Source organism: Cololabis saira, chromosome 8 (genome assembly GCF_033807715.1).
Source record: "Cololabis saira isolate AMF1-May2022 chromosome 8, fColSai1.1, whole genome shotgun sequence".
Taxonomy (NCBI): Eukaryota; Metazoa; Chordata; class Actinopteri; order Beloniformes; family Belonidae; genus Cololabis; species Cololabis saira.
Window position 1 is genome coordinate 784,301 of NC_084594.1, and position 22,671 is coordinate 806,971.

General features: G+C 46.1%; 1 protein-coding gene across 3 annotated transcripts; it reads left to right on the forward strand.

The window, feature by feature from the left end:
- The first annotated feature begins 930 nt into the window (after positions 1–930).
- Positions 931–17,000, forward strand: LOC133448220 (synaptophysin-like protein 1). 3 transcript variants are annotated; one of them, XM_061726556.1, is made up of 6 exons: positions 931–1,181; positions 2,484–2,558; positions 10,417–10,532; positions 13,052–13,250; positions 14,442–14,618; positions 16,624–17,000. In XM_061726556.1, exons 1-6 carry the CDS (start codon positions 1,167–1,169, stop codon positions 16,750–16,752), a joined length of 711 nt encoding a protein of 236 aa, XP_061582540.1. In that variant the 5' UTR covers positions 931–1,166; the 3' UTR covers positions 16,753–17,000. The 3 variants fall into 3 exon arrangements, with proteins under 3 accessions (XP_061582540.1, XP_061582542.1, XP_061582541.1); XM_061726558.1 differs by lacking the exon at positions 16,624–17,000 and adding an exon at positions 14,823–14,853 and having other exon boundaries at positions 14,442–14,640; XM_061726557.1 differs by lacking the exon at positions 931–1,181 and adding an exon at positions 1,290–1,306.
- The last annotated feature ends 5,671 nt before the right edge of the window (positions 17,001–22,671 follow it).

Genomic DNA, 22,671 nt, shown 5'->3' on the forward strand with positions numbered 1-22,671 from the left:
TCACACAGGTTCCTTTATTAACAGAGGTCTGCACAATATCAACATGTATAAAACTAATGAAATAAAAATAAACTGCTGCATATATAGAATAAAAATGCTTCTTGAATAAAATAAAACAAATATCCCTTTCCTGCATAACAATTAAATTAAAATACAGTGTAATTAATACAATGTAGACAGTAACAGGCAGACTTTTCCACTGAGGTTGACAGTTGTGCAAATAACAAAACATTTGTGACAATCTCAAATAAAACATTCAAGTCAATTTGTCACAAAATAAGTTATATCAAAATCATATTTTTTTCCCTTTTTTATCAATATAAACAATATTTTCTCGTACCATATCGCGTTTGAAAATATATCGATATATATTAAAATCTTGATATATCGGCCAGCCCTAATACACACACACACACACACACACACACACACACACACACACACACACACACACACACACGTATTAATAAAATAAATATGACACATTAAAATATATGATGTAATGTATATATGCCTTAGGTTTTTTTACCAACATGGTATTAACCATTAATATATATGCAGTTAGAAAGTTAAAAAAAAAAGTTTCTGAGCCCAATAATAAAAGAATATATATATATATATATATATATATATATATATATATATATATATATATATATATATATACATATATATACATATATATATACATATATATATATATATACATATATATATACATATATATATATATATATATATATATATATGCCCAAAAATAATAATAAAAAATATGTATATATAACTATTAAACTAAATATATGATATATTAAAATATATATATATATATATATATATTATTCCATATTATTATTGGTGTAGTTCCCTCCGTCCTCCACCAGAGGGCAGACATGCGCACTTCTCTCTCGTTCTGCCGGTATTAAACCGTAGAAGAAGAAGCAGCTACCAGTTTAGCTGCTGCGTCGAAACTTTGGGTCGTAAAAGTTTAACTTTAACTTTAACTTAAAGTTTAACAGGTGAGCGGAACCGAGCCGGTACCGGAGAACCGAACCTTCCTTAGTTCCCCCGGTTCTGTCCCGGTTCTGTTGGACCCGTCCCGGTTCCGTTAGTCCAGGTTTTATATTTATATTCAGAACTTTCTTCCTCAGGTGAAGAGTCGATCCAACATGGAGGCAGCTCAGGTGAGTGAGTGGATATACACACACATATTATATATATAACTCAGCTCAGGTGAGTGGTGGATCCTAGATGTATACATATATATGAATTTAATATTATCATTAGATCCAACATGGAGGCAGCTCAGGTGAGTGAGTGGTATATGTGTATATATATATATATATATATATACATATATATATATATATATATATATATATATATATATATATATATATACATATAACTCAGCTCAGGTGAGTTCGTGAGTTGGAAGTTTGTGCTTCCTGTCATGAACACTGATCCAAATATCTACTTGATCTACTTGCATTCAAGAAATACCTGCATGAGATTATTCTGTAGATTATTATTATTATTATTATTATTATTATTATTATTATTATTCTGTAGATTATTATTATTATTCTGTAGATTATTATTATTATTCTGTAGATTATTATTATTATTCTGTAGGTTAATGTAGATTTTTCTGTACATTATTATGTAGATTATTCTGTAGATTATTCTGTAGATTATTATTATTCTGTAGATTATTCTGTAGATTATTCTATAGATCAATAAAGACTGGTCTTTGTATAAACTTAATTTTCTGTTTACAGTCAACTTAATTGTGTTAAGTTTATTTTATTTATCAAAATTAAGTTACTTTACTTGCATATGAATTTACATACATGTAAACAATGTACATACTAAAAATTAAGTTGTTTTTTTGTCTGTTTTTTTTATTATTTTTGTTTTAAATTATTTTTATTTTTTTTCTTTATTTTTTGCATTTTTTTAGTTTATAAAAACAAATATTAAGTATTCATACAAAGACTAGTCTTAGTTACCTGCAGAACTACAGAACGTTCTCTTCAGAATAATCCTCAAATACAAGCTATTATTATCTGTAGAAAGATATTTAAGATAAGTCCGAACAAACACAACGGTTGCAGTCAGTTTTTTTTATTAATACATATATATATATATATATATATATATATATATATATATATATATATATATATATATATATAACCCCAGGGTTTGGTGAGCCGGTTCTCCCTGGACCTGGTTCTGGTTCTGTTTCTGGTTCTGACCCGGTTCTGGTTCTGGTTCTGGTTCTGACCCGGTTCTGGTTCTGGTTCTGGTTCTGACCCGGTTCTGTTTCCCCAGGGTTTGGTGAGCGGGTTCTCTCTGGACCTGGTTCTGGTTCTGACCCGGTTCTGGTTCTGGTTCTGGTTCTGACCCGGTTCTGGTTCTGTTTCTGGTTCTGACCCGGTTCTGGTTCTGTTTCTGGTTCTGACCCGGTTCTGTTTCCCCAGGGTTTGGTGAGCGGGTTCTCTCTGGACCTGGGACCGCTGAAGGAGCCGCTGGGATTTATCCGGGTCCTGGAGTGGGTGAGTAGAACCGACCCGCGGGTCGGAACCGGCTGGTACCAGCCAGAATCAGCCAGAACCGAGCTGGTACCAGCTGGTACCAGCTCGGTTCTGTCTGATACCGACGGTCCAGTTCCAGTGTCTGTGTGTAGTGACTCAGCGGTTCTGGTTCTGGTTCTGGTTCTGGTCTCCCAGAACCGGGCTGGACTTTACTGGACCTGCTGAAGTGAAAGGAGTGGCTTTTACTTTTACTACATTTGAAAGTTAAAAAATATAATTTAACTTCGTTACTTTGACATTTGCCGCCTCGTTACTCGTTACAAATTAAAATAATCAAAGAATAATATTTAGCAAGAAAGACAGTTTGTTTTTAGGTGAAATAAAAATAAAACAAGGGAAGGATAATTGTTGGTTGTTGATTCTTTTCATGCGTACTATAAAATACTTTTACTTGTACTTTTCATACTTAAAGTAGCTCACATTAAATATACTTAAGACTTTTATTCAAGTCATTTTCTTATCGGTGACTTTAACTTTTACCAAAGTTTTTTTCAGTTATGGTATTTCTACTTTTACTTAGTTACTTTTTTCAAAGTGTGTGTGTGTGTGTGTGTGTGTGTGTGTGTGTGTGTGTGTGTGTGTGTGTGTGTGTGTGTGTGTGTGTGTGTGTGTGTGTGTGTGTGTGTGTGTGTGTGTGTGTGTGTGTGTGTGTGTGTGTGTGTGTGTGTGTGTGTGTGTGTGTGTGTGTGTGTGTGTGTGTGTGTGTGTGTGTGTGTGTGTGTGTGTGTGTGTGTGTGTTGTGTGTGTGTGTGTGTGTGTGTGTGTGTGTGTGTGTGTGTGTGTGTGATAAACCAAACAAAGCTCCACCTGAAGTGTATCTATAGTGGGGGAGGGGGGGGAGCAACCCCGCCACCCGCGAGACCAGAGGCCGACAAGGAAGAACCCAGGCCACCGGCAACCCCACAGAGGGGAGAAGTAGGAGGGAGGAAACCCACCGCCTGCCCCTTTTAGGAGGTCGTGGTGATTAGTGTCTAAATTTATTACATTTATAAGTTATTAAAGTTTCTGGTGAACGGATGATGGAAATGAACGGATGATGGAAATGAACGGATGATGGAAATTAAGCTTGTAAACAAATGAGGAATAAAACCCGTCAGAATTGAAAACTAACGCGGCCGTGTGAACGTGTGAACGTGTGAACGGCAGACGTGTTTTACATTTACAACATTTTAAATAGAGCCAGGGCTCTTGAGCAAACGAAAGAGTTGAACCTGGCGGGTTCAAATCTCTTCTCCTTCTAGCTGGAGAAAAAAGCTGCTAATGTAGCTCTAAGAAGCTACTATTGTAGCTCTAAGAAGCTGCTATTGTAGCTCTAAGAAGCTACTATTGTAGCTCTAAGAAGCTACTATTGTAGCTCTAAGAAGCTGCTATTGTAGCTCTAAGAAGCTGCTATTGTAGCTCTAAAAGAAAAGCTACTATTGTAGCTCTAAGAAGCTACTATTGTAGCTCTAAAAGAAAAGCTACTATTGTAGCTCTAAGAAGCTGCTATTGTACCTCTAAGAAGCTACTAATGTAGCTCTAAGAAGCTACTATTGTAGCTCTAAGAAGCTACTATTGTAGCTCTAAGAAGCTACTAATGTAGCTCTAAGAAGCTACTATTGTAGCTCTAAGAAGCTACTAATGTAGATAAATCAGGGATAAATCAGACCCTGAAGGAACTGTTAGATTAGACTCTACGCTGATGACTCATCATTGGTCAGTCGTACCGTTGTCTGTTGTCATGGCGATGAGGGGGGGGGTTAGCACCCGGGTGCGCCGCCTGCGGCCTGCACAGGAAAGGGGTGGAGTCTCTCCTGACTCCGCCCCCTCACCGGCTGCAGTAAAGGGTGTTTAGGGTTCAGTTTTCTCCGGGTCTACTAGTACCAGCAGTAGTACTACTACTAGTACTAGCAGTAGTACTACTGCTAGTACTAGTAGTAGTACTAGTACTACAGGAACTACATGGGTGTTTAGGGTTCAGTTTTCTCCGGGTCTGCTAGTACTAGCAGTAGTACTACTGCTAGTACTAGCAGTAGTACTACTGCTAGTACTACTGCTAGTACTGGGGTGTTTAGGGTTCAGTTTTCTCCAGGTCTACTAGTACTAGCAGTAGTACTAGTACTACTGCTAGTACTGTGGTGTTTAGGGTTGAGTTTTCTCCGGGTCTACTAGTACTAGCAGTAGTACTAGTACTACTGCTAGTACTAGTACTAGCAGTAGTACTAGTAGTACAGGAGTGTTTAGGGTTGAGTTTTCTCCGGGTCTCCAGCTGCAGAAATGTGAGTGTGAGGAACGTTGGCAGCTGAGACGCATAGTTGGGATGATTGAACTGCTGCTCCGGAGAGCATGAGAGGGTCCTGGATGTCCTGGAGTCCTGCATGTCCTGCATGTCCTGCATGTCCCACACGTTTGTTTTATTTCTTTATTTTTTTACTTCTTTTCTTTTTTAATTTTATTATTATTTTTTTTAATTAATTTTTTTTCAATGTATTTAAATTATTTTATTCGTTTTTTATTTTAATTTCCTTTTTTAACTTATTTTATTTATTTTTTTGTTTTTTAATATAATTGTAATGTATTTTATTTATTAATGTCCTGCGTGTCTCTGTTACTCAGTGCGTTTTCATGGGAAGTTTAATTCCTCTTTGATTCAGAATTCAAATTAAATCCGATTTAAAATGATTGAATATGACCATGTAAACACTTAATTCTGAATGAAAATGGCCATTCTGAATTAAACTTAATTCCTAAGTGTCTGGTTTATTCCGTTTTTAAATCCCAATAGAATTATTCCTCGATCATGTTTACACTCATTCAAAGAAAATATATATGTTTAAAGGTATTGTGACATCATTTTTAACATGCTTTTAACACTATTAAAAGTCTTGGCCAATATCCCTCAAATGTGTCTAAAAGGGTGTAACAAGAAAAACTTCACTCTAGGACTCCATGCCTGGCTTCTTTTATGACAGTGTTTTTTGCCTGTGAAAAACACGTCCTTTTCCCCCTTTCCTGTCAATCATTGCCCCCCCCATCCTCCTCTCCCCCCCCCCCCCCCCCCCCCCCCCAATCCTCCTCTCCCCCAAACTCCCCCCCCCAGCAGACAGTGGATCAATGGTATGTGATTTTGTCTTGCACACCGTCCACGGGCTGAGCCTCCATCAGAAGGACTCCCCCGACCGACACCGGGCGAGCGGTCTTCCGTACGCCACATTTCCCACGCCAGCCGCTCGGACGGGGATTCGGCGCTGAGCTCTTCCCTCTTCGCTCGCCGCTGCTGAGCTGAGTTTCTTTTCCTCCGCTTAGTAATATGCTTATGCAGCGTCTGATCTGAGGTCGTAGGAGGAAAAAAAAGCAGAGCATGGCTGGAGGGAGAGACGTCTCTCTCCCTCCAGCCATGCTCAGTGCTGATGGGCGGGGGGCTGGGTGGAGGGGGCGGGGATTTAGCGGGTCTATACGTAACGGTCCGCCACCAAACCAGATGCGCCGTTTTTGCATAATTATGCGGAAAATCCCAGAAAGCACACAATACACTGAATGTTAAAAGTTCGTTTTTTTTGGGTGTAATTGATGTCAAGACACCCAACAAAACACAAAAAATCAAGAAAATTTTGTTTTTCATGTCACAATACCTTTTAAATAAAAGAATAAATAAATTTAAAACATAAATAGATTTAAATAAATAAATTAAAACAAAAACTGTAACCGTGGCCATGTCAGTGTCCTGCATGTCTCAGTTTCCTGCAGGTCCTGCTTGTCTCAGTTTACTGCAGGTCCTGCTTGTCTCAGTTTCCTGCAGGTCCTGCTTGTCTCAGTTTCCTGCAGGTCCTGCTTGTCTCAGTTTCCTGCAGGTCCTGCTTGTCTCAGTTTCCTGCAGGTCCTGCTTGTCTCAGTTTCCTGCAGGTCCTGTGTGTCTCAGTTTCCTGCAGGTCCTGCGTGTCTCAGTTTCCTGCAGGTCCTGCTTGTCTCAGTTTCCTGCAGGTCCTGCTTGTCTCAGTTTCCTGCAGGTCCTGCTTGTCTCAGTTTCCTGCAGGTCCTGCTTGTCTCAGTTTCCTGCAGGTCCTGCTTGTCTCAGTTTCCTGCAGGTCCTGCTTGTCTCCACGTACGAGTTAGAACTTTATCTGAAGCAGCAACAACGTTTCTCTTGTCCTGGTTAATGTTTTACTGGATAATTGGTCCTTTATTTGTGTGTGTGTGTGTGTGTGTGTGTGTGTGTGTGTGTGTGTGTGTGTGTGTGTGTGTGTGTGTGTGTGTGTGTGTGTGTGTGTGTGTGTGTGTGTGTGTGTGTGTGTGTGTGTGTGTGTGTGTGTGTGTGTGTGTGTGTGTGTGTGTGTGTGTGTGTGTGTGTGTGTGTGTGTGTGTGTGTGTGTGTGTGTGTGTGTGTGTGTGTGTGTGTGTGTGTGTGTTTATATATATGTGTGTGTGTGTGTGTGTATAAGGCGTGTCTCCCTGCAGCGTGGTGTTACTGATTAACCAGTTCTTCCACATGAACGTTTGTCTCCAGGACGTTTCTGCTGCTGCGTCTTTATTTCTCTGCAGGAAACAAGTCAGGATTAGTCAGTAACTTCTTAACAAGTAAAGTGGTTAGTTAGTAGATTCTAAACGTTTAAGTGGTGACAGAAACGGATTAGTTAACCATCAGTTAACATTTAGCAAATAAAAACTATTACAATGTTTTGTAACTAATTCTGAAAACGCTGTTAGCGCCAGAGGAGTTTAGAGGTGGAGCTGCTGATGTCACTGATGATGGTGATGACATCATCACTGATGATGTCATCACCATCATCACTGATGATGTCATCACCATCATCACTGATGATGTCATCACCATCATCACTGATGATGTCATCGCCATCATCACTGATGATGTCATCGCCATCGTCACTGATGATGTCATCACCATCGTCACTGATGATGTCATCACCATCGTCACTGATGATGTCATCACCATTGATGATGATGTCATCACCATCAACATTGATGATGTCATCACCATTGATGATGATGTCATCACCATCAACATTGATGATGTCATCACCACCATCACTGATGATGTCATCACCATCATCACTGATGATGTCATCACCACCATCACTGATGATGTCATCACCATCGTCACTGATGATGTCATCACCATCGTCACTGATGATGTCATCACCATCATCACTGATGATGTCATCACCATCGTCACTGATGATGTCATCACCATCGTCACTGATGATGTCATCACCATTGATGATGATGTCATCACCATTGATGACATCATCAGGGCATTGGTCTGGATTGTGTTTGATTATATTTACGTGTGATGTGTTTGTTATTCATTTTCCGGACAGATTTCGGTTCGCTACTCCTCCTACAGATTTTGGAGGACCCAGGGGTATCATATATCAAAATGTGTGTCTCGATCGGGAATCGTGTGCTATGACTTTTGGTGTTGAAATTCCCATTTTTCCCAAAGTTATTCCAAAAAAAAACGGCCAAAAAAACCCATTCAAAGTGGATGGGAAAATGTAAAAAAAAAAGAAGCCAAAATTCACCTTTTTTCTCAGTCACCTAACTTTCTCATACCTGCACGTAGAAATGTCATTCAAACTTCAAAACGGAGGAAAACTTCTCTTCTCTCTCCAAACCCTCCAAACTCCAAACAGTTTTTTTCCTAAAATGTAAACTTTTCAAGATATGAGCGCTCAAGCGAGGACTGGAAATCACTTTTTTGTCAAATCTAGAGTGCGGGTGTCGGTTGGTAGAGTGGGAGAAACAGTAAAAAATAACCCAAATCTTTATTTGTAACTCGAGCTCACAGCCAAACCGTAAAAAGGAGACAAATAATTTTTGGTCAGAATGTAGACATAGGTGTTGGGATTTATAAAATGTGACTTTGACAGGCGGGGTATGCACAAAATTTAAACGGGGGGGCTAAAGCGGTGCCAATTCCTGCCTCAGTCTCCATTCACTGTAATGTAATCAAAAGAATCTCACTCTGTCTTCGCACTGAGCTTACTCACTCATTTTAAGGAATATCTGAATAAAATTAAGATTGTCAGAATCTGCCGGGTTCTGTGTCTCTCACGATGTTTTAGTTTTTCTGCTACGAGCTACGGTTTTCTCACAAATCGGAGTTATTTGAGACCTTGTCAGAAGCCAAAGTCTGGGTTTTTCTCACAGCCAAACCGGAAGGTTCTGAAGTCGAGGTTCTTGTTGCCGGGGCAACCAGAGCTCAGCTGCTGAGTCATTCAGCCAGAACTGGTCACATGACTCAGTCAGTACAGACTTCATATACTTTAACATGTAAAATGGAGAAATCTGAACCCTGACCTTTGACCTTAGACAATCCCTAGTCCTGCTGGGAACAGGTTCATGATAATATATATATATATATATATATATATATATATATGTTTTTTTTAATTAAATACCCCCCCACACACACTCAGTAAATGCTAATGGCTGGATGCTTTCAATGGTTTGACACAGAGAGTCGTGTGTGGTGTCATCGGACTTAGTTTTGAGTCCTTCACCTTTATTGCTGAAAAAAGCAGCAATGTTTACAAATGAGCAGCAGCCCCTGTGGCACTCTTGAAGTTTCTGCGAGGACATTTTTCTAGTTTTGATCCTCCTTGGCTTCTGTAAATGTGTTGATCAGCTGATCAACACGTGGCCCAGGTCTCTGCTAACGAGGTCTCTGCTAACGAGCCTAGCGGTCTCTGCTAACGGTCTCTGCTAACGAGCCTGACGGTCTCTGGTCCGATCTCGTTGACTCCACCACGATACGATGTGTTTCTGCTCAGTCAGCTCTCCGTTCTGCTTGGAGGAAATAGTTTGTCCCTCTGCTCTTCCTGTTTCCTGTTTCCTGTCTCTGTCCCGTCAGCAGAGCTGCCGTTATTATCAGCTGCTTTTCTGCACAACACTCTTATTATCAGCTGCTTTTCTGCACAACACTCTTATTATCAGCTGCTTTTCTGCACAACACTCTTATTATCAGCTGCTTTTCTGCACAACACTCACATTTCCTTTAAACTCAGAGATACGAAGAATCACGACCAGTTTCCTCCTCGGGGATAAAACAGGAGAGTTAAGGTTTAAAGTTATGTTAAAGTTTAGGTTAGGGTTTAAGGGTTGAGGTTTAAGGTTAAGGTTTAAGGTTAGGGGTCATGGTTTAGGTTAAGGGCTTATTATTTAGGTGTTACGCTGCTTGTGGGGACATTTAAAAACCTAGAATATGAAGCGGTTTCCTCTCACGTGAAGGTGTGGATGTGAGTGGAGGGGTCGGAGCTGGAGCTCCGTCTCTGAGGGAGGAGTTTCCTGGAGTTTCCTGGAGTTTCCTGGAGTTTCCTGGAGTTTCCTGGGGGGAAGGATGTGACAGCAGGGAATTCTGGGAGGTGGAAGCTGAAACAACAGCATCATGTGATGGTCTGGTGTGAACCCTCCCCTGGTAACCATGGCTACCATGGCTACCACAGCCTCAGTGTTGGCTCGTAACCATGGCTACCATGGCCTCAGTGTTAGCTGGTAACCACGGCTACCATGGCCTCAGTGTCGGGGCTGGTAACCATGGCTACCATGGCCTCAGTGTTGGCTCGTAACCACGGCTACCATGGCCTCAGTGTCGGGGCTTGTAACCGTGGCTACCATGGCTACCGTGGCCTCAGTGTTGGCTCGTAACCGTGGCTACCATGGCTACCGTGGCTACCATGGCTACCATGGCTACCGTGGCTACCGTGGCTACCAGGTGTGAACCCTCCCCTGGCCTCCTGTCGGGGCTCGTAACCGTGGCTACCGTGGCTACCGTGGCTACCGTGGCTACCAGGTGTGAACCCTCCTTGTGTTTCTCTCCCAGGTCTTTGCGATCTTCGCCTTCGCCACCACCGGCGGTTACTCCGGATCCTCCCACTTCCTGGTCAAGTGTCCCCGCGGGGACGTCCCGGTGCAGGCCGACTTCGGCTACCCCTTCAGGTACATACGGCCGCTAGCTGTTAGCGCTTACCCCTTCAGGTACATACGGCCGCTAGCGGTTAGCGCTTACCCCTTCAGGTACATACGGCCGCTAGCCGTTAGCCGTTACCCCTTCAGGTACATACGGCCGTTAGCCGTTACCCCTTCAGGTACATACGGCCGCTAGCTGTTAGCGCTTACCCCTTCAGGTACATACGGCCGCTAGCGGTTAGCGCTTACCCCTTCAGGTACATACGGCCGCTAGCCGTTAGCCGTTACCCCTTCAGGTACATACGGCCGCTAGCGGTTACCCCTTCAGGTACATACGGCCGCTAGCGGTTAGCGCTTACCCCTTCAGGTACATACGGCCGCTAGCCGTTAGCTGTTACCCCTTCAGGTACATGCAGCCGCTAGTGGTTAGCCCTTCAGGTACATACGGCCGCTAGCCGTTAGCCCTTCAGGTACATACGGCCGCTAGCCGTTAGCCCTTCAGGTACATACGGCCGTTAGCCCTTCAGGTACATACGGCCGCTAGCCGTTACCCCTTCAGGTACATACGGCCGCTAGCGGTTAGCCCTTCAGGTACATACGGCCGCTAGCGGTTAGCCGTTACCCCTTCAGGTACATACGGCCGCTAGCGGTTAGCCGTTACCCCTTCAGGTACATACGGCCGTTAGCCGTTACCCCTTCAGGTACATACGGCCGCTAGCCGTTAGCCGTTACCCCTTCAGGTACATACGGCCGCTAGCGGTTAGCCGTTACCCCTTCAGGTACATACGGCCGCTAGCGGTTAGCCGTTACCCCTTCAGGTACATACAGCCGCTAGCCGTTACCCCTTCAGGTACATACGGCCGCTAGCCGTTAGCCGTTACCCCTTCAGGTACATACGGCCGCTAGCCGTTACCCCTTCAGGTACATACGGCCGCTAGCGGTTAGCCGTTAGCCCCCGCCCGCCGCGGCTACGGCATCGCCGGGGGGTTCACCTGCAGTCTGGTTTAGTCTGGTACCAGCTGGTTCCAGGTGGTTCCAGGTGGTTCCAGCTTAGTAGATACAGCAGTTTGCAGCTCCCGAACCTGCAACCCCTAACCCCCATTCCCGAACACTTAACATCTATCCCCTACCCTCCAACCCCTAACGCTAACCTGCAACCTTTAACCCTCTAACCTCCTGACGCGTTTACCGTCTGTCCTGACCCGTTTACCGTCTGTCCTGACGCGTTTACCGTCTGTCCTGACGCGTTTACCGTCTGTCCGTCTGTCCTGACCCGTTTACCGTCTGTCCGTCTGTCCTGACCCGTTTACCGTCTGTCCGTCTGTCCTGACCCGTTTACCGTCTGTCCTGACCCGTTTACCGTCTGTCCGTCTGTCCTGACCCGTTTACCGTCTGTCCTGACCCGTTTACCGTCTGTCCGTCTGTCCTGACCCGTTTACCGTCTGTCCTGACCCGTTTACCGTCTGTCCTGACCCGTTTACCGTCTGTCCTGACCCGTTTACCGTCTGTCCTGACCCGTTTACCGTCTGTCCTGACCCGTTTACCGTCTGTCCTGACCCGTTTACCGTCTGTCCTGACCCGTTTACCGTCTGTCCTGACCCGTTTACCGTCTGTCCGTCTGTCCTGACCCGTTTACCGTCTGTCCTGACCCGTTTACCGTCTGTCCTGACCCGTTTACCGTCTGTCCTGACCCGTTTACCGTCTGTCCTGACCCGTTTACCGTCTGTCCTGACCCGTTTACCGTCTGTCCGTCTGTCCTGACCCGTTTACCGTCTGTCCTGACCCGTTTACCGTCTGTCCTGACCCGTTTACCGTCTGTCCTGACCCGTTTACCGTCTGTCCCGACCCGTTTACTGTCTGTCCTGACCCGTTTACCGTCTGTCCCGACCCGTTTACCGTCTGTCCTGACCCGTTTACCGTCTGTCCTGACCCGTTTACCGTCTGTCCTGACCCGTTTACCGTCTGTCCTGACCCGTTTACCGTCTGTCCTGACCCGTTTACCGTCTGTCCTGACCCGTTTACCGTCTGTCCTGACCCGTTTACCGTCTGTCCTGACCCGTTTACCGTCTGTCCGTCTGTCCTGACCCGTTTACCGTCTGTCCTGACCCGTCTGTCCTGACCCGTTTACCGTCTGTCCTGACCCGTCTGTCCTGACCCGTTTACCGTCTGTCCTGACCCGTTTACCGTCTGTCCTGACCCGTTTACCGTCTGTCCTGACCCGTTTACCGTCTGTCCTGACCCGTTTACCGTCTGTCCTGACCCGTTTACCGTCTGTCCTGACCCGTTTGTGTTTGAGTCTAACTGATTAGTGATGACTTCCTCTTGAAATGGTTGTTGTTCGGTGTTTAAATCTGGTTTCTCTCCCGTTGCTCTCGTGGACAGACCTGCACCTGAGGTGAGTCTGAGTCTGGTCCTGGTCCTGGACCCTGCAGGTCCTGCAGGTCCTGGAGGTCCTGGACCCTGCAGGTCCTGCAGGTCCTGGAGACCTCTGCTAACGGCGATGCTAATGGCGATGCTAACGGCGATGCTAACATCTCTCTCCCCCCCAGGCTGCCCCTCCACCCCTACCACGTGCCCTCCTGTAACGGGTCCCAGGGCAACGCCACCTTCCTGCAGGGCGACTTCTCGTCCTCCGCCCAGTTCTTCGTCTGCGTCGGCGTCTTCGGGTTCCTGTACTGCACCGGCACGCTGGTGCTGTACCTGGGCTACCAGAACCGGTACCGGCAGACGGCCCGCGGACCCATCATCGTACGTAACCCTCACCTGAGTCCAGTAGAACCAGTAGAACCAGTACCTGAGTCCAGTAGAACCAGTATGGGGTCATGATACTCGGTGCCCAAAACACTGCAGTCTGGTCCAGTCGTTAAGCTGTGCTGCCATAACCGTCGTTATGCAGACCTGGTTTTCTTCCTGTAAATCCCAGCCGGCGAACCCGTCTCTCAGGCCGGTGAGACCGTCTCTCAGGCCGGTGAGACCGTCTCTCAGGCCGGTGAGACCGTCTCTCAGGCCGGTGAGACCGTCTCTCAGGCCGGCCGTTTCCTCCCGTGTGGTCGTCCTGGAAGCAGGACACTTGAAGACAGCGAGCCTTGAGATCTTAGTCTTGGTCGGGTCCATGTAGGGGGAGCAGGAGGGGGGGCAGGAGGGGGAGCGGAGGCCGAAGCCAGGAGGCAGGGCCAGTAGAGCCAGCTCTGGAAGGACGCCCACGCTCCCCCACCGGCCATCCAAGTTGACGGGGGCCGGCCCTCCAGGGCCCCACCGTACCTCCACGGGCCCCCGGCGCCGCCGGAGCCCCCAGACGGAGGGGGAACCGGTCCAGCATTCCTCCATTCATACTGACAACATAAAACATAGACACCTGGGAATGGCTCCTGAAATAATAATAATAATAATAATAATAATAATAATAATAATAATAATAATAATAATAATCATCATCATCATCATCATCATCTAAAATAATTCCACACAGCTGACGTGCTGCTTCTATTTGGTACCAAGCTTTTCTGCTGTGTCAGCTTCTGTAGAGCCTGAGGCCGTGGTAGCCGTGGTAGCCATGGTAGCCATGGTTACGAGCCCCGACACTGAGGCCATAGTAGCCATGGTTACCAGCCCCAACACTGAGACCGTGGTAGCCGTGGTCCAGGTCCAGGTCCTGGTCTGGTCCAGATCCTGGTCTGGTTCAGGTTCTAACCCCCCCTCTCTTCCAGGTCCTGGTCTGGTCTGGTCCAGGTCCAGGTCCTGGTCTGGTCCAGATCCAGGTCTGGTCCAGGTCCTGGTCCAGGTTCTGGTTCTAACCCCCCCCCTCTCTTCCAGGACCTGGTCCTCACCGCCTCCTTCTCCTTCCTGTGGCTGGTCTGGTCTGGACCAGGTCCTGGACCAGGTCCAGGTCTGGTCCAGGTCCTGGTCCAGGTCCAGGTTCTAACCCCCCCTCTCTTCCAGGACCTGGTCCTCACCGCCTCCTTCTCCTTCCTGTGGCTGGTCTCCTCGTCTGCGTGGGGGAAAGGTCTCACCGATGTGAAGTGGGCGACCAACCCCACCCACCTGGTGGCCTCCTGCCGGGACCTGAGCTGTGACCCGGGGGAGTTCCCGGCCATGGGCCGCCTCAACGCCTCCGTGGTGAGTCCAGGTCCTGGTCCTGGTCCTGAACCAGCCCCAGTCCAGGTCCCGGTCCAGGACCCAGATCCTGGACCGGGACCTGGACCGGGACCTGAGCTGTGAACCGGGGGAGTTCCCGGCCATGGGCCGCCTCAACGCCTCCGTGGTGAGTCCTGGTCCTGGTCCAGACCACTAGGGTCCTGATCCACTAGAGTCCTGATCCAGACCACTAGAGTCCTGATCCAGACCACTAGAGTCCTGATCCAGACCCCACTAGAGTCCTGATCCAGACCTGCAGGTGGAAGCAGCAGCTCCAGAAGCTCCGGCCCAATCATCAAGTCCCAGGTTGGGGTTCAGGGTCGGGGAAAGGTTGAGAAGGGGCGGGGCCAGGAGTCTTGAGGGACAAACCTCTCCCCCGCCTGCCCGGACCGTCACCCGGACCGGGCCGTCACCCGGACCGGGCCGTCACCCGGACCGGGCCGTCACCCGGACCGGGCCGTTACCCTGCCCCTCTCACTCCCACGCTGCAGGATCCGGTGTTTTGCATTCAGAGATGCTCTTCACCACCGGCAGAGGATGCTGCACCATGTACAAAAGAGAAAAAAGTTTTTTCGTACGTTTTGTCGTACGTTTTTTTTCGTACGTTTTGTCGTACGTTCTTTTTGTACGATTTTTCGCAGGTTTTTTCGTGCATTTTTCCGTACGTTTTTTCGTGCATTCTTTCGTACGTTTTTTATCGTACGTTTAGTCGTACGTTTTTTTGTACGTTTTTTCGTATGTTTTTTCGTGCGTTTTTTCGTACGTTTTTTCGTTCGTTTTTACGTGCGTTTTTCCCTACGTTTTTTCATGCGTTTTTCCGTACGTTTTTTTCATGCGTTTTGTCGTACGTTTTTTCGTACGTTTTTTCGTACGTTTTTTTCGTACGTTTTTTCGTGCGTTTTTCCATACGTTTTTTCGTGTTTTTTCGTGTGTTTTTTCGTACGTTTTTTCGTACGTTTTTTCGTGCGTTTTTTCATACGTTTTTTCGTGCGATTTTTCGTACGTTTTTTCGTGCGGCTTTTTTCGTACGTTTTTTCGTATGTTTTTTTGTATGTTTTTTCGTACATTTTTTCGTACGTTTTTTCATACGTTTTTTCGTGCGATTTTTCATACGTTTTTTCGTGCGATTTTTCGTACGTTTTTTCGTGCGGCTTTTTTCTTACGTTTTTTCGTATGTTTTTTTGTATGTTTTTTCGTACGTTTTTTCGTACATTTTTTCGTACGTTTTTTTCGTACGTTTTTTCGTGCGTTTTTCCATACGTTTTTCGTGTTTTTTCGTGTGTTTTTTCGTACGTTTTTTCGTACGTTTTTTCGTGCGTTTTTTCATACGTTTTTTCGTGCGATTTTTCGTACGTTTTTTCGTGCGGCTTTTTTCGTACGTTTTTTCGTATGTTTTTTTGTATGTTTTTTCGTACGTTTTTTCGTACATTTTTTCGTACGTTTTGTCGTACTTTTTTTCGTGCATTTTTTCATACGTTTTTTCGTGCGTTTTTTTTCATACGTTTTTTCGTACATTTTTTCGTACGTTTTGGATCATGTCGGTCCCCCCTGCAGCATAGGCCTATAGCAGCATATCTACCACCAAGCTATATTTGAGACTAACTATTATAGTCTTGTTCTATAGCTGCAACTATGACTACTGACTCTAACACACTAGAGTTTACACTACCTAGAGATTTACCAACACCAGCTAGAGGTTTACTAAACACTAACTATAGGCTTTACTAAACAGAAAGGTTTTAAGTTTAGTTTTAAAGGTGGAGGTGGTGTCAGCCTCCTTAACCCAGATTGGAAGTTGGTTCCATAGTAATGGTGCCTGATAGCAGAACGCCCGCCCTCCAAATCTACATTTAGATACTCTAGGAACTACGAGTAAACCTGCACTCTGAGAACGGAGAGCTCTGCCAGGAACATAAGGCTCTATCAGGTCCTCTACGGACCACTAGGGTCCAGATCCAGATCTGATCCTCTCTTCTCCCCCCTCTAGATCTTTGGGTTCCTGAACCTGATCCTCTGGTCCGGGAACTGCTGGTTCATCTACAAGGAGACGCCCCTGCACCAAGACCGGGGGGCCCTGCCGGACCCCCTGAAGGAGGGGGGGGCCCCGGGGCCCTAACATGGCCCTAACCTGGTCCTGACTGGGCCTGGGGGGCCCCGGCCCTAACCTGGTCCTGGGGGGCCCCAAGACCCGGCCCTGGGGGGCCCCCTGCACCAGGACCCCCTGAAGGGCGGGGCCCCGGGGCCCTAACAGACCCCGATCCGGCCCTGGGGGGCCCAAGACCCGGGTCCCGCTTCGCCACGGCAGCTTCTTCTTCTTCTCTGGCTGCGTCTCAGAGTTTCAGCCGTCGGGGAAACCAGACCCTGCAGACCAGAACCAGAACCAGGTCCAGAACCAGGTCCAGAACCAGGTCCAGAACCAGGTCCAGAACCAGAACCAGAACCAGGTCCAGAACCAGAACCAGAACCAGAACCAGGTCCAAAACCAGGTCCAGAACCAGAACCAGAACCAGGTCCAGAACCAGAACCAGAACCAGAACCAGGTCCAAAACCAGGTCCAGAACCAGGTCCAGAACCAGAACCAGGTCCAGAACCAGAACCAGGTCCAGAACCAGGTCCAGAACCAGGTCCAGAACCAGAACCAGAACCAGAACCAGGTCCAGAACCAGAACCAGGTCCAGAACCAGGTCCAGAACCAGAACCAGGTCCAGAACCAGAACCAGGTCCAGAACCAGGTCCAGAACCAGGTCCAGAACCAGAACCAGAACCAGAACCAGAACCAGGTCCTGAACCAGAACCAGGTCCTGAACCAGAATCACGTCCTGAACCAGAACCAGAACCAGGTCCAGAACCAGAACCAGAACCAGAACCAGAACCAGAACCAGAACCAGGTCCTGAACCAGAACCAGGTCCTGAACCAGAACCAGGTCCAGAACCAGGTCCTGAACCAGAACCAGGTCCAAAACCAGAACCAGGTCCAGAACCAGAACCAGAACCAGAACCAGAACCAGGTCCAGAACCAGGTCCAGAACCAGGTCCAGAACCAGGTCCAGAACCAGGTCCAGAACCAGGTCCAGAACCACGTCCTGAACCAGGTCCAGAACCAGAACCAGGTCCAGAACCAGGTCCAGAACCAGGTCCAGAACCAGGTCCAGAACCAGGTCCAGAACCAGGTCCAGAACCAGGTCCAGAACCAGGTCCAGAACCAGGTCCAGAACCAGGTCCAGAACCAGGTCCAGAACCAGGTCCAGAACCAGGAACGTGGCGTTGCTACAAACCAAAGTTCCTTTAGTCTCTTGATTTACTTTTTATTATACATTTATTAAAACATCTTTATTCTTATAAAATCAGGTTGAATTTTTCTCCCTAAAATAAATGTTTTTCTTGTGGATTTGTGACTTTATTTCTGGTGATATTGAACTTTATTAAACTTTATTTCTGGTGATATTAAACTTTATTAAACTTTATTTCTGGTGATATTAAACTTTATTAAACTTTATTTCTGGTGATATTAAACTTTATTAAACTTTATTTCTGGTGATATTAAACCTTTATTAATTAACTGGTGATATTAAACTCTATTAACCTTTATTTCTGGACTTGTAAACCCTTTATTAAAGTTTATTTCTGGACTTGTAAACCCTTTATTAAAGTTTATTTCTGGACTTGTAAACCCTTTATTAACCTTTATTTCTGGACTTGTAAACCCTTTATTAAACTTTATTTCTGGTGATATTAAACCTTTTATTAATTAACTGGTGATATTAAACTTTATTAAACTTTATTTCTGGACTTGTAAACCCTTTATTAACCTTTATTTCTGAACCACAGGTTTGTGTTTAAGGGTCTGATTCCCCGACGAGCTGAAACTTTGCCGCTTCACAAACACTAAAGATAGAAATGTTTGAACCGCGTTTGTTTGTTTGACTAAAAGTTGTAAAAGTGTAAAACTCTACGTTTGTGTTTCCAGACCAAAGAAACTAACGAGTCTGGATTAACGAGCGATTAATTAATCACTGCTTTTCCTCAAGTCACTGCTGAATCTGTTTCACCAGTAAAGTAATATATGATTTTAGAGTTGAATCTGTTTGTTCCAGTTTGATGATTATCCGTGTTTTATTCTGTTAAACATGCTTGTTTGTGATTGGCTGGTGGTTCTGGTACCAGAACCACCAGTGGTCCTGGTACCAGGGTACCAGAACCACCAGTGGTCCTGGTACCAGGGTACCAGAACCATCAGAACCACCAGAACTGGTTAAAACTGCTGCATGAAATGGTAATAAAGAGAAAGTTGTTTCCAGATGTTGTGAGTGTTTCGTTTTTTTGGGCTCTAGTGGCCCTTTATTAGAGATGCAGACTGGAAAGTGGTAGAGAGAGAGAACGGGGAAGACACACAGCAAAGGTGCGCGGGCTGGATTCGAACCCGCGACCGCTGCAGGAGGAGGACTGTAGCCTCAGTATATGAGCCGCTGCTTAAACCACTGCGCCACCGAGCGGCCCACTACTTTAATACTTTAATACAACAACAGGCCAGAAGCCTATAAGCCAGTTTTCATTTTTGTATGAAGCTTTTATAGAGCTATTATTAAGCTATTAATTAGGACCCGAGCACTGAAGGTGCGACGACCCTATTGTATCTGTGGTGTTTATTATTATTATTAGGACCCGAGCACCTATTATTATTTTTCTGACGAAAGGAGGGCCTTTTTTCCCCCTAAACGTGCCCAAAAAGTCACCAAATTCTGCACCCAAGTCAGGCCTGGCGAAAAATGTGATATTTAATGGTTTGGATTAATGGGCGTGGCCTAACGGCTCAACAGCGCCCCCTAGAAAACTTTGTCCCTCAAGCCCCACAATACGGTTTGACGTACATGCACGAACATCGGTACACACCTGTATCATGTCACAACTTAAAGAAAAGTCTCTTGGAGCCATGGCCCAAACCCAACAGGAAGTCGGACATTTTGAATTAATTGTGTAACTTTGGCGCAATTTATGCCATTCCTTCGGCAATTAATACGGCCCGAACCGTAATGTGCACCTAGGTGTGTTATACATCAAAATGTGCGTCTCCATCCTGCGACTAGGCGCATTACTTTTCTCTTTCAAAAGTTTTACCGTGGCGACGCTAGACGCCATAAGGCGCGCCCCCCCTTCATCTGATTGTACCATATTTGATAGTTCTCCAAAAGTCACCAAATTTTGCATGCATGGCAAGCCTGGCGATAAATTTGATATTTCATGGTTTGTATGAGAGATGAATTGCCTTTTTGGAGGCCTTACAATGCTTGAAAACTCACCAAATGTTGAGTGTTTCTTGGACTGATGATGGATGGATGGATGGATGGATGGATGGATGGATGATGGATGGATGGATGGATGGATGATGTGTGTAAATACACAGTGTGAAAGTACAAAAAAACACCTCAGCACAGAAACAACATGACAGATTTAACATCACAAGGCTTGTACGTGTGTGTGTGTGTGTGTGTGTGTGTGTGTGTGTGTGTGTGTGTGTGTGTGTGTGTGTGTGTGTGTGTGTGTGTGTGTGTGTGTGTGTGTGTGTGTGTGTGTGTGTGTGTGTGTGTGTGGGGGGGGGTTCTAGGGGCGGGGGGATCCCGGCACAGTACCCCAAGTGAGCACCGCGGCCAGTGGCGCGGTGCTCAAACCTGTTGACTGTGTTGGAGGGGGGGGAGGTTGATAAGAGGGGGGGCGAGGAAGGCGTTGAGTTGAGGGAGGTGGTTATCAGTAAGTGTGTGTAGCGGTAAGTCCGTGAACTTCGCCCAGAGCTGCTCTCAGCCAATGTCCTTGATGTTATCAGACGGCTCGGTCAGTTCTGAAACTGGTCCACAGATGTTCCTGAGAGGGGAGGGTTAGTGGGGGCAGAGACACCTTTTTACATTCCACCAGGAAGATTGTGACCAGAGCGATCGGCCAAAACGGATGGATGGATGGATGGATGGATGGATGGATGATTGATGATGGATGGATGGATTGATGGATGGATGATTGATGATGGATGGATGGATTGATGGATGGATGGATGGATGAATAGATGATGGATGGATGGATGGATGGATGGATGGATGGATGATGGATGGATGATGGATGGATGGATGGATTGATGATGGATGATGGATGGATGGATGGATGATTGATGATGGATGGATGGATGGATGGATGGATGATGGTTGGATGGATGGATGATGGATGGATGGATGGATGATGGATGGATGGATGATGGATGGATGGATGATGGTTGGATGGATGGATGATGGATGGATGGATGATGGATGGATGGATGATGGATGGATGGATGGATGATGGAGGGATGGATGATGGATGGATGATTGATGGATGGATGGATGATGGATGGATGAATGATGGATGGATGAATGATGGATGGATGATGGATGGATGGATAATGGATGGATGATTGATGGATGGATGGATGATTGATGGATGATGGATGGATGATTGATGGATGATGGATGGATGATTGATGGATGGATGGATGGATTATGGATGGATGGATGATGGATGGATGGATGGATGGATGATGGATGGATGATGGATGGATGATTGATGGATGGATGATGGATGGATGGATGATGGATGGATGGATGGATGGATGGATGGATGGATGGATGATTGATGGATGGATGGATGATGGATGGATGGATGATGGATGGATGGATGATTGATGGATGGATGGATGGATGATGGATGGATGATTGATGGATGAATGGATGGATGATGGATGGATGGATGATTGATGGATGGATGGATGGATGGATGATGGATGGATGGATGGATGGATGATGGATGGATGGAGTTGAGGGAGGTGTGGTTATCGGTAAGTGTGTGTGTAGCGGTAAGTCAGTGAACTTCTCTCAGAGCTGCTCTCAGCCAATATCCTTGATGTTATCAGACGGCTCGGTCAGTTCTGAAACTGGTCCACAGATGTTCCTGAGAGGGGAGGGCTAGTGGGGGCAGAGCCACCTTTTTACATTCCACCAGGGAGATTGTGACCAGAGCGATCGGCCAAAACGGATGGATGGATGATGGATGGATGGATGATGGATGGATGATGGATGGATGATTGATGGATGGATGGATGGATGATGGATGGATGATGGATGGATGGATGATGGATGGATGGATGATGGATGGATGATTGATGGATGGATGGATGATGGATTCATGATTGATGGATGAATGGATGAATGGATGAATGGATGATGGATGGATGATTGATGGATGATGGATGGATGATTGATGGATGGATGGATGGATGGATGATGGATGGATGGATGGATGATGGATGGATGGATGATGGATGGATGGTGGATGGATGGAAGATTGATGGATGGATGATGGATGGATGGATGGATGATGGATGGATGGATGATGGATGGATGCATGATGGATGGATGGATGATTGATGGATGGATGGATGATGGATGGATGGATGATGGATGGATGGATGATGGATGGATGGATGATTGATGGATGGATGGATGGATGGATGGATGGATGGATGATGGATGGATGGATGGATGGATGGATGGATGGATGGATGGATGATGGATGGATGATAGATGGATGGATGGATGATGGATGGATGGATGATGGATGGATGGATGATTGATGGATGGATGGATGGATGGATGGATGATGGATGGATGGATGGATGGATGGATGGATGGATGGATGATGGATGGATGGATGATGGATGGTGGATGATGGATGGATGGTGGAGTTGAGGGAGGTGTGGTTATCGGTAAGTGTGTGTGTAGCGGTAAGTCCGTGAACTTCTCTCAGAGCTGCTCTCAGCCAATATCCTTGATGTTATCAGACGGCTCGGTCAGTTCTGAAACTGGTCCACAGATGTTCCTGAGAGGGGAGGGTTAGTGGGGGCAGAGCCACCTTTTTACATTCCACCAGGGAGATTGTGACCAGAGCGATCGGCCAAAACGGATGGATGGATGATGGATGGATGGATGATGGATGGATGATGGATGGATGATTGATGGAT